Source organism: Carettochelys insculpta, chromosome 1 (genome assembly GCF_033958435.1).
Source record: "Carettochelys insculpta isolate YL-2023 chromosome 1, ASM3395843v1, whole genome shotgun sequence".
NCBI classification, from domain to species: Eukaryota; Metazoa; Chordata; order Testudines; family Carettochelyidae; genus Carettochelys; species Carettochelys insculpta.
Window position 1 is genome coordinate 228,837,920 of NC_134137.1, and position 15,089 is coordinate 228,853,008.

The 15,089-nt window shown below is 43.7% G+C and overlaps 1 protein-coding gene across 1 annotated transcript in view; it reads right to left on the reverse strand.

The window, feature by feature from the left end:
* SPAG17 (sperm associated antigen 17) overlaps positions 1–15,089 on the reverse strand; it is a 232,801-nt gene that overhangs the window by 47,737 nt on the left and 169,975 nt on the right. The window contains exons 23-26 of the mRNA XM_074983588.1: positions 13,716–13,829; positions 8,265–8,479; positions 5,165–5,285; positions 3,210–3,478 (exon numbers count right to left, since the gene is read on the reverse strand). Of these exons, the coding sequence (XP_074839689.1) occupies positions 3,210–3,478; positions 5,165–5,285; positions 8,265–8,479; positions 13,716–13,829 (719 nt within the window). The remainder of the gene's footprint in view (positions 1–3,209; positions 3,479–5,164; positions 5,286–8,264; positions 8,480–13,715; positions 13,830–15,089) is intronic.

Consider the following 15,089-nt stretch of genomic DNA (forward strand, 5'->3'; position numbering starts at 1 on the left):
GCAGGGTGCATTCCAGGCTGTGTCTACACTATGAGATAAATTTGAATTTAAGGCAGTTAGTTCAATATTAAATCATCACGGTCTTGACTGTAAATACCATTTGATAGATTTATGGATCACTAATATTGATATAATTTCAATATCATAATAGTGTCAGAACTGGGTGGGTGTAGTGTCAAGTTTGAAATTAAAACTTTGATTAAAGGCCAGTGTGGATGTGCCACGTCTTAAAATTGAATTTATTAGACTCCAGAGGTGTCCCATATGTAACCCACAATGACCCACGGGACCAGAGAGCCTGTGGCTCTGTATGAGAGGTTGAAAAATGTCTTTCTTTCTTTGCTATTAGCGCCATGAGTGCATCTACCCATACAAATAGCCCCACCATGGAGTTCGTGGTTCTGCCTCTACACTTGGTATTTTTTTCTGCACTACCTGGCGCCAGCTGGTGCCCCAAAGCACCAGGTGGCAGTAAGTGTGTTTTGGGGGTTGTGCTTGCATAAGAGGCTGAGAAACTTCTTTTCAGTGGTTTACATTTGCACATGAAACCCCTTTCCTCCCCACAGGCACCACGCAGTCAGGGTCTTTCCTGTGCTCAGCCACATCAGGTGGCTAGCCCCTGAACCAATAAAAAGATGTGCCTCCTGTGTGGTGCTGACCATGCTGCTAGGCAGCACCATGTCTTGGCTTGCATGTGGTTAGGGCTCCAAGGGCGGGAAAGAATTTCGGGGGCTTGCAGCTACCGGGGGGGAAGTCACCCCTAGCCGCTAAGTTTTTCAGTGGCTGGCTGCTGCACAGGGGCACTACTTCAACTGGGCCCCACCAAAATATTTCCTGGGCTTTTCTGCCACTGGGGAGAAGTCTCCCCCAGCAGCTAAGATATTCAGGGTCTTGCTGCTGCTGAGGGGGAGGGAAGTCTCCCCAAGTGGCTAAGGTTTTGAGGGGTGGGAGAACATTTCAACTGGTTCTGCAGCCACAGACCACAGCCCCCATCGCCAAAAATATTTTGGGGGGGGCTTGATGCACATTGCAGACACCTGCTGTTTGTTGCAAAATCTTTGCTATTTCAGTTATACCATCTTTTCCCTTTCATATCTTCTTTCTTCATGCTTTGATCCCCACAAAACACAGGGAATGCTGGGGAGAAGGCCAGTTGAGATTCCTGTTTCCATTATAAGTTCAGTGTATGAGATTTCACTGCCATCCCCCGTGTTTGCAGTTTTTGCGTAGCGAAGAAGGAAGACAAAATCTTTTCCCCTAGTCTTTTCTATCCTAATCTTCTAATTTGCACCCCTTCAGGTAGGGAAGAGTGGGCAGAAGGCCAGCTGAGAAGACAGATTGTGCACAGAAACTGAGGTCCCTTCCACTTCTATGAGATGTGTATGTGTTTGCGTATAATGAACAGGGAAGCCAAACTCCCTCCCCTCAGCAGCTCTCTTTTTTCAAAAACTTTACTATCAACTCTTTCTTCAAACTTTTCATTGTCCCTGTATGATTTTCAGGGATCAGATGCAATCAAAGGAGAGGGGGCAGTCAATTGAAGGCCAGTTGAGAAGACACACACCTGCTGACTTTTATGAAATCCCTGATAATTCAGTTACAGAAGAAAGAGATTTCTGTTAACTTTGCCGTCTTTGTTGATGCCCTACTTTTCCTCCTTCTGACTGGAAAAATGGATGTTTGTTTACCATGGGAGGGGAATGAGTGCAATGCAATGTGGGAAGATGATGTCAAAGACCAGAGAACATACCCAGAACGCTACAGGGATGAGGGAACTGTGGGACAGGTTCCCACAATGCGCTAGTGCAACAGTCAATGTTAGCCAATTGAGTGCGGCAGCAATAAGTTGACTTTGTAATGAGCACGTGGGGAGGTGAGGCTAGTAAAAATAGAATTTATAGATTCCAGAGTTACAAAATTGGTATTAATGAATTTGATTTTATCTCTTAGTATACATATAGCCTCAGTCAGCATAAGTAGCATGGACGGCAATCCTTGCTCTGTCGCTGAAGAGTACAAAAGGCATGAAATAGCTTTTGACATTGGCCCTGCCCTAACCTTCTGAGTTAATGTGGATGCCATTACAGACAGTCTGATGTAAGTAAGTCTAATGCTGCCGTGTAAGCTTGCAGGACCAAATACTGTAATATGGAACACCTCACCATATTTAATGTATTTATTTTCCCAAGGCCCCTGTAAGGTACAAAAATACTGTTATCCCCATTTTACAGAAGGGAAATGGAGGCAAAGGAAGACTAAATTACTTGCCCAAGGTCATGCAGGAAGTCTTTGGTGGACTAGAGAATTCCACTCAAGTTTCCCACTACCTAGGTTAGCCCTCTAACTACTGTTGGACAATCCAACATGGAACCTGAACAAGAAAGAAGACTGGTTGATTATTATTACAAAAATATCAAAAGCAGTAGTTTTGATATGACACTGTAAAAAGTGTTTCTCTGGGGCATCTCCCTAGCTGGGCTGGGGCCCTTCACCATGTCCACTTTTCACTCCAGGGTTAGCCTAGGACGGGACATAGCCTCTTGGTGCTGGTAGTGGCCCCACCCTTGTAGGCCTGCTCATCTACCTTCTGGCTAAGGAAAATGCAAAAATTCATGTCAACACAAACCAAGATCCTTGTGGGGTGAATATAAGGGCAAAAAGTCCAAGGCTCAGTTTACTTCAAGGGTACCTGAGCAGTAGCTTTGTTGGAGTCCTTTATGGCTGGCTAGCAGAGTCAGTTGCTCCCTATCAGGCATTCTTTGAGGTTTTATGGACTCCTCACAGAGCTAGGGGCACTTCTGGCATGAGCGTTTTACCTGATGTTTCAGGAGCCATTCTAGTCACCCTCTACTCAGGGTCCCCTTGCATACTGCTGCTTCCTCTCTTCAAAGCCCTTCACTATACCAAGCATGATCGCCAAGGCTGTTGGGCAGGGCTACGTGAGTAGACACAGCCTTCCAAGCCCATCCCTGTCAGTGTGTTGTTTGTATATCCCATCACAGACAAATAGCCTCAGACAACATAGGACGGCCAATTCTCTTCTGTCATTCCAAAATGACTATTCTGGCTTCGGCTTTTCCAGGAATTATGTAAAACATATCTTTTCACAGTGATACAGACTGCTTACAGACAGAAACTCTAGGTCAGGACTACATGTTTTGCCCCAGGAACCAAGTTCAACCTATTTCTAATCAAACTCTTTACTATACCTGGGTAGATCCATCAATCATGTACTTAATGACAGTTCCTTGGCTGGTAATGACCCTGGACACCTCCTGTTCTACTGGTTTCTTCACTGCTTTGTACAGCTGGTAATGCTTCACTCGTAAGGGGTAGCTCTGCCTAACTAGGATTTCAAGAGATAGTGGCTTGACTTTTTCGGACTTGGCCTCATCTTCCCTGGCTTTTTCTGTCGTGTTTTCACTTCCATTGGTTTCATCTGCCTTGACTTCAGCTTCCTTAGATTCAGCTTTCATATCTGAAATTAAAGTATATATTAATTTACAGTACTGCAGAAGCATCTATGTAATTCTAAGGAGCCAATCATTATTGTATCTCAGCATCATTGTTGGTGAAAATTATTATTCAGTAAGTGCCATCATGTTGTTTGATGCTTTACAAACATAAAAGTGAACACAGTCACAGCAAATAAATTCTTCAGGACAATCTTTGACACAGACAGCAGAGTTCATTGTATAATAAGTATAGTTAACAATTGGGTAGACAGACTGCACACCTATAGGTATGGCTCTTCCAAATTCACAACCATGAAAAATGAATTGTGCTCTGGGAAATCTAATCTCCCCCCACAAGAAATCTGGTCTTTTGTGTGCTTATACTATCCAGTATTTCTCAAACTGGGGGCTGCACGGGCTCACAAAGTTATTTTAGGGAAGTCATGGTATTGCCACTCTTCTGTCTGCACTGCCTTCAGAGCTGGGCAGCTGCAAAGCAGAGGCTGTTGGCCAAGTGCCCAGCTCTGAAGACAGCACACAGCCTGCAGCAGAGGATAACAATACGACATCATGCTATCCTTATCTGTGTGCTCCTGCTTTCAGAGCTGGATGGCCAGAGAATGATGGCTGCTGACCGAGTGCCCAGCAAATCAGGCAGCAGTGAAGAAGAAAAGGATGGCATAGGAGGCTAGTACTGGCAATTGAAACTCTTGTACTGAATGTTATTTATTTTGACTTTCAACATGGAGTTTCAATGTGGAGTTTCTCTGCCTTCTTTCCTGTATTCAGGGGTGGGAAACCTCCGGCCAGAGGTCTGGATGCAGACCACAGCTTGTTTGGATCTGAACCCCAAGGCTCAGGGCTCCCCTCCATAGTGTCTGGCCAGCAGCAGGGTGGAGTAGTTGGAGCTCTGAGCCTCTCCAACTAGAGCAGAAGCAGAGGCATGAATAAGGGCTGACTGGAGCAGCTGTGAGGAGCAGAATAAAGCAGGAGCAAGGGCAATCTATTCATACTACTGGGATTGGGAATACTCTGGCCAGGTAACCACACTGAACAGACTGGAAAGACTGCTTTTCTTAGAAACCTATAACCTTACCTTGGGATCGCCTGAGTGGGTCCCTTGCCTGTGAATTGGCTAAACCCTGATAAAAAAGATATAGGACCTATCACAAGACCTGAAAGCAACTGACCCTGATGCCTTGTCATACTCTCTCATTAAGCGACAGCTCATTAGGCTTAGGCAGGTTCAGATGTATCAAACTCTCTCCACTAATGATAAGGCTTTATGAACCACCAATATTCATCTAGCCATTTATATACAAGTGATAATGAAGGTGAAACTGCACCAAACCCCAACCTTATGATTACTTACAACTTAAGTATCACTGTAGTCTATAGTGTGCAGTTGTACAGTTCTACACATGTCCAAAAATGGCGGCAAGTTGAATCATTGCACAGCCTGATAGGCCAGCTACAGAAAGTAGGTCATGCACTGCCCTGAGCCTTGGACAGCTACACAGACATTTTCATCTTCAGAAAGAAAATAATATATCTGTTTTCTGTAACAATGTTTATGGAATTGTTTTCAATATTAGATATCAGAACTTTCCTGGAACTATGTTTAAATTCATCTGAGCATCAAAAAAAATCTTTTGTTATTTTAACTTTACACAGAACATTCCTGTCTCTATAACAATTCAGAAACTAACCTATAGAACTTTGACCCAGGAAAGTCAATACCAGCCCATTAGGGCAGGAGACATTCAAAGTCTGGAAAGCAGGGGCATCCGGCATCGCTTGTGTTTGAGATGTTGGCGGTTCCATTTCCACCTAAAGAACAGAGCACAGATGAATTTTATGACATACTTCACAAACATTTTTTAAAGTTTGGTTTAGTTATATGGTCTGGTATCTAAAGGTCTAATTCTGCAACCTACCTTATCAATAATGCTGAGTTACGACTATATAACCTATGATGAGACTGATTGTATAATAATCTGGAATCAGTCCCACCATAGATGCTGATGCCAGGTGGGCTCTGAGCCTCAAGAACCCATAGGAAAAAAATATAGGACGCTCAGCACCTAACAGCCACAGTGATTCTGTGGTCCCAGGGCAGGACATCAATCACCTGCTTGGCAGGGCCTCAGGCTGGCCACAGATCAGCTATTTGGTTGGCCCTGAGGCAAGTGCTGATCGGCTGTTCAAGAGTTCCCAGGGTAGTCAGTGGAGCAGCAAGTGACTCTCAGGAGATGCTTGGGAAGGTGAAGAAGAGTGAGCAATGGGTGAAGGTGGGCTTTCGGGGAGGGGATTCAGTGGGGGTAGGAATAGGCAGGGTAAGAACAGGGCTTCAGGGAAGAGCCACCTAAGATGGAGAAGTGGTGGTGCACCAACAAGGAACAATATCAGCACCTGTGAGTCCAATAGATTTTGAAGCTTGAGAAAGTCTCTGTTTATCTTTATTAAAATATTTTAATGTATTATTATACATACTGACCCAGAGGAAAAGTTATGAAAAACTCTTTACTTTTGTGAATTAATCAACTAGTGTCAGAGGTTATGGGATTTCAGATCCACATAGAAACTGTGAGTAAACCAATAATGTGACGCAGAACATGGAGTTGGAAGAGCACCAGCAACAATTCTAACAGCAGCACTTCTTATACTAGAAACAACAGCAAGAGCTAATGTCTGCAGGGCTACATCTACACGAGCCCCAAACTTCAAAATGGCCATTTTGAAGTTTACTAATGAAGCGCTGAAATGCACATTCAGCACTTCATTAGCATGCGGGTGGCCGCGGCACTTCAAAATTGACGCGCCTCGCCACCGCGCGGCACGTCCCGACGGGGCTCCTTTTCAAAAGGACCCCGCCTAATTTGAAGTCCCCTTATTCATGAGCTCATGGGAATAAGGGGGCTTCGAATTAGGTGGGGTCCTTTCGAAAAGGAGCCCCGTCGGGACGAGCTGCGCGGCGGCAAGGCGCGTCAATTTCAAAGTGCCGCGGCCGCCCACATGCTAACGATAATGAAGCGCTGAATATGCATTTCAGCGCTTCATTAGTAAACTTTGAAATGGCCATTTGCATGGCCATTTCGAAGTTTGGGGCTAGTGTAGACACGGCCCAGGAGTCTCACTCCACTGGGAATAGACTGGAGTTGATAATGCTAGCACGATCAAAAAGTATTGTTCTGATTGGCAAAAATTTGTGGCTGTGCTGTCACCAGAATGTCAGCCTAATGGACACTGTATACCTGGCAGAGAATTTCCCAGTGGTCAAACTAAACTGCAGTTTTGTGTCACTGTCTAGAGTTATGTCTACACAGCAGCATAATATCAAAATAATCCATTCCGGAAGAGCTATTCCCAAATAGCATATTCCAGAATAACACAGTGACACACAAAAATGCATTTTGAAACAGCACCCAGCTATTTCAAAATAGCAGGTCCAGATGCATAGTGCCTATTTTGAAATAGTGCCAGTGGACACCATTATGGCATATTTCAAAATAGCTCTATTCTGTATCTTAACAGTGTCTATTTCAAAATAGCTATGTCAAAATAGGCGTTACTCTTCCTGCACTGAGGTTTAAGAAATTCAAAATAATGCACCTGCTATTTCAAATTTATTTTGAGATAGTATGCACGTAATGTAGATGTTCGCAAAGGTATTTTGAAATAATGACTGTTATTATGGAATAACTTTGCTGTGTAGACTTACCCTTGGAAAGCAGAGGTCAGGGTATCTACTTGGCCCAAGTTCTGCCAGGCCTGTTTGTAAAGGGACCTTTGGTATGGGAGAGAGGACTTATGGATACCACCTAACAGACTTTCAGTGGTCCAGGGATTTTGTCACTTAGGAGGTACCATCCACTCCTGGGTAGGGCAGTTCCTGGAATTTTGTTGAGGGACAAATCAAACACTGATTTAAGCTCTGTAGGATGCAGCTAGTGTTCCCAGGAGCGTAGGCAAGGAGCTAGTATCACATTTGGGACAGGAAGCCCCTGATTTGTTTTCTATATGGGTCTATCATTTATTCACCTGCCCCTTCACACAGAGTGGGTATGTGATAGCTTTGACCACTGAGGGACAGGCCCATATGCTGTACCAGAGGAATTTAAGATTCCAGTAATTCAATGGAGGTAAAGTTCAACAACCGATAGATCAGTTCTGGCCAGATGTTTGTGCAGGAGCTGATCTGAGGTAAATGTATACTAGAGTGACCTGGTACCTATACTCTTAATCAATTTATGATGACAGGTAGTCAAACAATTTCAAATGTTAAACTTTTTATATTTGAAAAAAATTGTGAACAACCCCTCCCTTTTTAAATTAATTATAGAAATTGTCAAAGATTTTTGAATTTGAAATTCTGAAAAACAGAGAAAATTTAGAATAACCTGGACTATGTTTTTTCCTTTTCTTTTGTTTTTAACCAATTCTAATTATGGTGTCTGTAAATGGCCAAGTCTATGAGATTGCTACAAATCTCATAAAAATTTATCTTTCCCTGTGATCTCTGATTGTGACTAGGCTCAGCTAACATTTCTGATAGTTAATCGATTTCACTTTGTTTTAAACATGGACATTTGGAAAAAATAACCTCGCTCACTGGTACCTGGTACAGGTCACTATGGGAAGACTGGGTACTGGAATAGATGGACCTTTGTTCTGACCCAGCATGGATGTTCTTATATTCTGACTGCTATTGTCTTTTCTGTTCAGCCATTCAACCAATGTACACCAATTAGTAGCTTATGACCACAGGAGAAGGTTAAAATTAGTTCTTATTAGGGAATATTCTCTCACCTTTTTCTCTTCTTGCTTCAGAGACTCTTCTGGTGGTGGAGTGATTACCCTGTTATGGCTCCCTTTGGCAGACTGCAGAGATTTTGCTGATTTTTGCTTCAGTGACTTGTTGCTTTTTCCTGAAGAAGTGGAAGCAGCAACAGGAGCAGGAGCAACAGTTGGAATATGTACGGAGGGGATATTGAGAATTGTTGCTAAGTTAGGGTCTGCATCATCTGAAGGAAAAAATCAACATTTTTATGCAATAGGTTAAAAAACACATGTATTTCAGGTTTTGCTTGACAAAACTTCCATTACCCAATTTTACCCATTAAAACAGGCGTGTCACACTCAAAGCTTACTGAGGGCCACACAAATGAAAACTGATAGCTTTCAGTGCCACCAAAGAAAACGTACTTCTATCAGAAAGTTGTAATTATTTATTATTGCAGATTATGCTTCGTTATATTTTATATTTTTCAGATCTTGTTTGAATAGAAATACAATACTTTTAATTGAGAATTTAATACTTAATACAGATGTTATTGTTTTATAATTTTATTAATAGTTCATAACATTTCAGAAAAGACACACCTAGCAGTGAGGGAAAAAAAAAAAGATAGAAAACGCTAATGATAAAAGCAGACCAGGGAGAAAAACAGAACATCTTGAAGAAAGAAGAGAGATGATTTTGCAGTGAACATGTGCAACTGCCCACAGGCAGACCTCAGGAGCTTAGTGCAGGTACCTCTACAGCTGGAGCCGTAAAGGCTAGCTAGTTCTCAGCTTGGGCTGTAGAGGACACATTCTTTCTTTGGAGTGGTCTAGGTACTACTGCATAGGACAGTTAACCACACCTAGGTGTGTGGATTACATAGGCAAAGCCAGGTGTCAGGATGCCTGAATTTTACAGCTAGTTCTGAACTCTCTGTGCTGTCACTTTCATCATCTTTAAAAGTTAGTATAACTGACCACAACACAGGAAAGTCATGCGTTACCAACATAAAAGAATGGCCTTTGAGATTTGTGTCTGGAAGGAACACCAAGAGTTAATTTAAAAAAGCAATGGCCGTGTCTACACTAGCCAAAAACTTCGAAATGGCCATGCAAATGGCCATTTCGAAGTTTACTAATGAAGTTCTGAAATACATATTCAGCGCTTCATGAGCATGCGGGCGACCGCGGCACTTCGAAATTGATGCGGCTCACCACCATGTGGTCGTCCAAATGGGGCTCCTTTTCGAAAGGACCCCGGCTACTTCGAAGTCCCCCTATTCCCATCTGGTCATAGGAATAAGGGGACTTCGAAGTAGGCGGGGTCCTTTCGAACAGGAGCCCTGTTTGGACGAGCCATGTGGCTGTGAGCCGCGTCAATTTTGAAGTGCCACGGCTGCCCGCATGCCAATGAAGCGCTGAATATGTATTTCAGTGCTTCATTAGTAAACTTTGAAATGGCCATTTGCATGGCCATTTCGAAGTTTTCGGCTAGTGTAGACATAGCCAATATCTGAGAGGAACGGAGCTGTACAGACTCAGAGAATGAGGATTAGGTTTGAGAGAAACTGACCACCACCAGGTGGAATGCCCCTGATGTTATGTCACTAACTTAAGTCAGAAGGGCTACATCTACACGTGAAGCCAACATCGAAATAGCTTATTTCGATGTAGCAACATCGAAACAGGCTATTTCGATGAATAACGTCTACACGTCCTCCAGGGCTGGCAACGTCGACGTTCAACTTGGACGTTGCGCGGCACCACATCGAAATAGGCGCTGCGAGGGTACGTCTACACGCCAAAGTAGCACACATCGAAATAAGGGTGCCAGGCACAGCTGCAGACAGGGTCACAGGGCGGACTCAACAGCAAGCTGCTCCCTTAAAGGGCCCCTCCCAGACACAGTTGCACTAAACAACACAAGATACACAGAGCCGACAACTGGTTGCAGACCCTGTGCCTGCAGCATGGATCCCCAGCTGCCGCAGCAGCAGCCAGAAGCCCTGGGCTAAGGGCTGCTGCCCACGGTGACCATAGAGCCCCGCAGGGGCTGGAGAGAGAGCATCTCTCAACTCCCCAGCTGATGGCCGCCATGGAGGACCCAGCAATTTCGATGTTGCGGGACGCAGATCGTCTACACGGTCCCTACTTCGACGTTCAACGTCGAAGTAGGGCGCTATTCCGATCCCCTCATGAGGTTAGCGACTTCGACGTCTCGCTGCCTAACGTAGAAGTTAACTTCGAAATAGCGCCCGACGCGTGTAGCCGCGACGGGCGCTATTTCGAAGTTAGTGCCGCTACTTCGAAGTAGCGTGCACGTGTAGACACAGCTAAGATTTCCATTACAGAGGGTTTGCTTTGTCAACTATTGTGACCAGATTTGAATGACGCTTTGGCTGATTTTATGTATTTCCTGCTAACTTTGTATACGGTGAAATCCCTCCCCTGCCCCAAGAGCAGCCTCTCTCCCCATATGGAGGTCAGAGATCCCCCCTTCCCCCACCCACTTTCAGTGGGCCATAAAAGACATCACAAACCAACATTTTTTCCTGCACAGAGGAAGCAGGGAGGGAGGAAAGGGGCACTGGGAGGGACTGAGTGGCCCCCAGTAGGGGAGGGGATGATGGGGAGAGAGACGAGGTCAAGATATCACAGCTTCTGTGGCTATTATCTGAAGTGCGGGAAGGAGCTTTCCTTTCAGTTCCACCAAAGGAGAAGCATTGCACTCCCCTCCCAGTCTTAGAGTCCCTCCCCTCCAGTTTACATTGCACTCTCTCCGCCCCCTCCGATTTCTCTGCACTGCCTTCTTGGACATACTGGGGTTTACTCTGCAATCCCCCATTGCACTGTGTTCTCCTGTTTCAAACTCTTTGGGCCTTGCATTCCCACCCACTGCAGTGCAGTCCCCATTGAACTGCCCCCTCAGGCCCCTTGTGCCTTGCACTGTCCCCCAAAGCACTATCTCTAGGCCCCATGAGACTTGCAGTACACCCCCTATGACCCATCCCTATATTATCCAGCCTCCTGCTGTTCTATCCCCATGCTCCATCCCCCATGGCTCCCTACCTGCAGCTGCCCCAGGCAGGTACCCCTCATCACCTCGGCCAATGTGGGTTTCACCCTCCCTCTCCTTAGCACAGTCACACCCCCTTCTCTGGCATGCATAAGCAGCAGGAGGTGGGACAAACACCAATCCCAGCTCCTCGGGCAGTTCATGTCTGGTACATGTGTATTAAAACCCCCTTGGCTCCTCTCACAACAAAATGGCCAACTGGAATGCCCAGACTGGCTTTCTGTTGACACATCTCTGTTGACAGAGGCATTCCGCCTCATGAGGGAGTGGCAGAATGCTGTCGACAAAAGTGTCACACTCTGTCGATTTATTGTTAACAGAATGTCTTGGGAATGTGGATGCTCCTTGTGTTTTGTCGACAAAAAGCCACATTGGTTGATAAAACTCTCTAGTCTAGACATAGCCTAAGAGACCATTCAAGAGGAAGTGATCAATTAACACCTCTTCAGTTACAGGACAAAAAAGGGGGAATTAGTGGGTTACAGGTTGTTGTAACAAGCCATCTACCCAGTGCCCATGATTTTCAGTGCCTAGTGAAATTATGAATTTAAGCTTTCAGGTTTGTCTTTTGAAGATGTTGTGTATTTTCCTTTGAGGGTGAGGATTGAGAGCTCACACATGGACTGATCATACTGTGAGAATATTCACTGAGTAGTGATCTGTTGTTTCAGACTTTTATCATTTTTCTGTGCAAGTTCAATCAAGAGCGTAATGCTGGCCTGGTTTCACTCACAGCTGTTACTGGGCATTTAATGGACTGGGTGAAGTGTGACACATGTTGTGACAGGCATATGTAGGATCAACTGATCTGGAAAGGCACATTGTGGGGCACGTTCCTCATCATAGTAGTGGAGCTATGTCTTCAGGTCTGTTGTTCTCGCAGGGTTTGGTGTTGTTTGGAGTGTGTGTTTTATGGTCTGTGTGGAACCTGCTTCTGATGATTAGTTTTTGTGGGCATTGTTTGAAAGCCAGAAAAGGGGATCTGGCAAGATTCCTCCACTTCCAGACAATTCATAGTTCTGAGTCATGTGTTATGAACAGTCCCATTCAGTTTCACCTTTGCCTTTTCTGCATCCCAAACCACACACTGTATAAGGATTGGATCCTACTGCTATTGACATCAGTGGTAAAACTCATACATGGGAACATGATAAGACAATAAAATAGTAGTTGTCATCCTCTGGAGCAACCATAATAGTGTACTAAGCTAAAGGATCAGATGAGCCAGACTAATAACGAGATGTGTTATCTAGTGCCCTACCTCCATTACACAATTCCACTGTGTACATACTATCCTGATCTGGCTAGAGCATGGGATTCTCTTGTGATTGATAGACTTGGGTATTGGTCATCCCTAATTCCACTGATGAAAGGAGGGCAGACAACAGTGGCATATTCAGAAAGGAGGCATATCATTAAGGTTTAATGGGGAACTTAGCATATGTGTCACAGATTCCTGGATACCGGAAATGGCATGGAGACCTATGTCTGGGAATGGCTGCTGTAAAGCAATCAAAACTGTACACAAAAGGATCCTGTATACAAAAGGATATTTAATTGTTTAAAAGAGATTTCTCCGTTTTTTAAATCTGTAATGTGAGCTTTCCTAGTAAACTGAAATGTGGATAATATTTTAACACAAGAAAGAAGCAGTTTTTTAGCGATTCATGGGGAAAATGTCTTGGGAGACCTGAAACTGAATATGCAGTCACACAAATTATTTACTATAACCCACATAGAGGAACATCTGATGAAATGTTTTCATAGTTTAAGAGATGAAAAATATTGAAATCATTTTCTGATCAGAGAAGGGTTTCATTCTCAGGTGTAGAATACTTTCAGTGACCTCTTAAATGAAGCAGAACCAAAAGAATTGTTTATTAGCTCTTGGTATTTTCTTTGTGGTTTATAAAGCTATCACTTCCAGTTGGTAAATATATTTCTTGAAAGCCTGACAGAAATTCCTCATTCTGCAAGCACAACTGTAACCTTCAGACCATGGCCTGATACAAAATGAAGATTTCTATAATCACCTATGTAAATTAACAAAAATATTATTTTGTGGAAAACCAAGAAGATTCCTTTGCAAATCACATTTACTTTTGCTTTAACTAGTTTAGCAAAACCAGCAAATTAGTTTATAAAAATACTTGGTATATTCTCACTGCCTTGCTTTCACACAAGTAACCAGGTGCACAGACTTCCTTCCATTCTTAAATTTGAATAATAAGATATATTTGAAAATGTAACCACAGCTCAAATTCGGGTGAAAATTCCCCACTATGTGGCTGTTAAAAGAGTCAGGGCTAGATACAACAGATTAGGGAACTAGGGGACATACGAAAGAAATAAGAACTCCCACTTTAGGTGCTCAACCATCTTCTTCTTTCTGCGTGCTTTACCTGCTGCTTTTCCTGTAGCTCCATAGTAGCTCAAGGACAGCTGGATTCCGTTTTCCAAAGAGGCTGAGAAAGATCCAAACTTGCTAACTGCTTTCTTTTGATTTATCAATTTTCCTTAAAAAACAGAGAAGAAAAAATTTAAATTTAAAGAGAAAAAATATATGAAAGAATTAACATGCACTACTGCCTACTAGTGGCTGGATTGTGTGAAAACCCTACTAATAGTGATGACCAGTGTCTTTGTGTTACTGCCGCCAAAAGGGCTCGGTTCCTGTCTGTGAGAAACTTAACAGTCCCATACTCTGGAGAAGGAATTTGAAAACTGGCAGGTGTTGACCATGATAGATAGATAGATAGATAGATAGATAGATAGATAGATAGTGTGGTCTGGGAATAAATGGAGGCAAGCAGAATGATCCTGCAACTGCAGCTATGGGTGCCTGCAGGCTGGGCTGTGTCTGAGTCAAGGAACCGAAGCTGAGAATAGAGAGCCTGTCTCTCCTATGCTCTCAATGCACCAACTGCTGATACCTATTCAGTGAAGAAGGAAGCTGCCTTAACTGACTGCAGAGAAAACAAAAGATGGATTGTTGGAGGAGTAGATTGGGACACATTACACAGGAGAAGACTGTGAATGGAGGTTGGCGGTGGGCAGAGAAGCAAATGGAGACTTAAGATATGTCTACATTATGAGATAAATTCAAATGTATTTAATATCGATTTTGTAATGTTGGATTTTATAAATTTTATTTGACTATCCTCACCTTCCCATGTGCTCCTCACAAAGTTGACTTATTCCTGCCACACTCAATTGACAAACATCAACTGTTGCAGCAGTGTATTGCGGGAACTTATCCCACAGTTCCCTCATCCCTGTAGCATTCTGGATATGTTCATTGGTCTTTGACATCACCTTCCCACATTGCATTGCCCCCATTCCCCTCCCATGGTGAGCAAATGTCCATTTTTCCACTCGGAAGGAAGGAAAATTAGGGCATTGACAAAGATGGCAAAGTTAACAGAAATCTCTTTTTTCTGTAACTGAATAATCAGGGATTTTATAAAAATCAGCAGGTGTGCGTCTTCTCAACTGGCCATCCACTGACTGTCGCCTCTCCCTTGATTGCATCTGATCCTGAAAATAATACAGGGACAATGAAAAGCTTGAAGAAAGAGTTGATAGTAAAGATTTGGTAAAAAGAGAGTTGCTTAGGGAAGGGGTTTTGGATTTCCAGTCTATGATACAGCTTCTGTGCACAGGCTGTGTTCCCAACTGGCCATCCACAGACTGTCCCCCTGCCTCCCTTGATTGCATCTGATTCCTGAAAACAACACAGAGACAACGCAAAGTATGAAGAAAGAGTTGATAGTAAA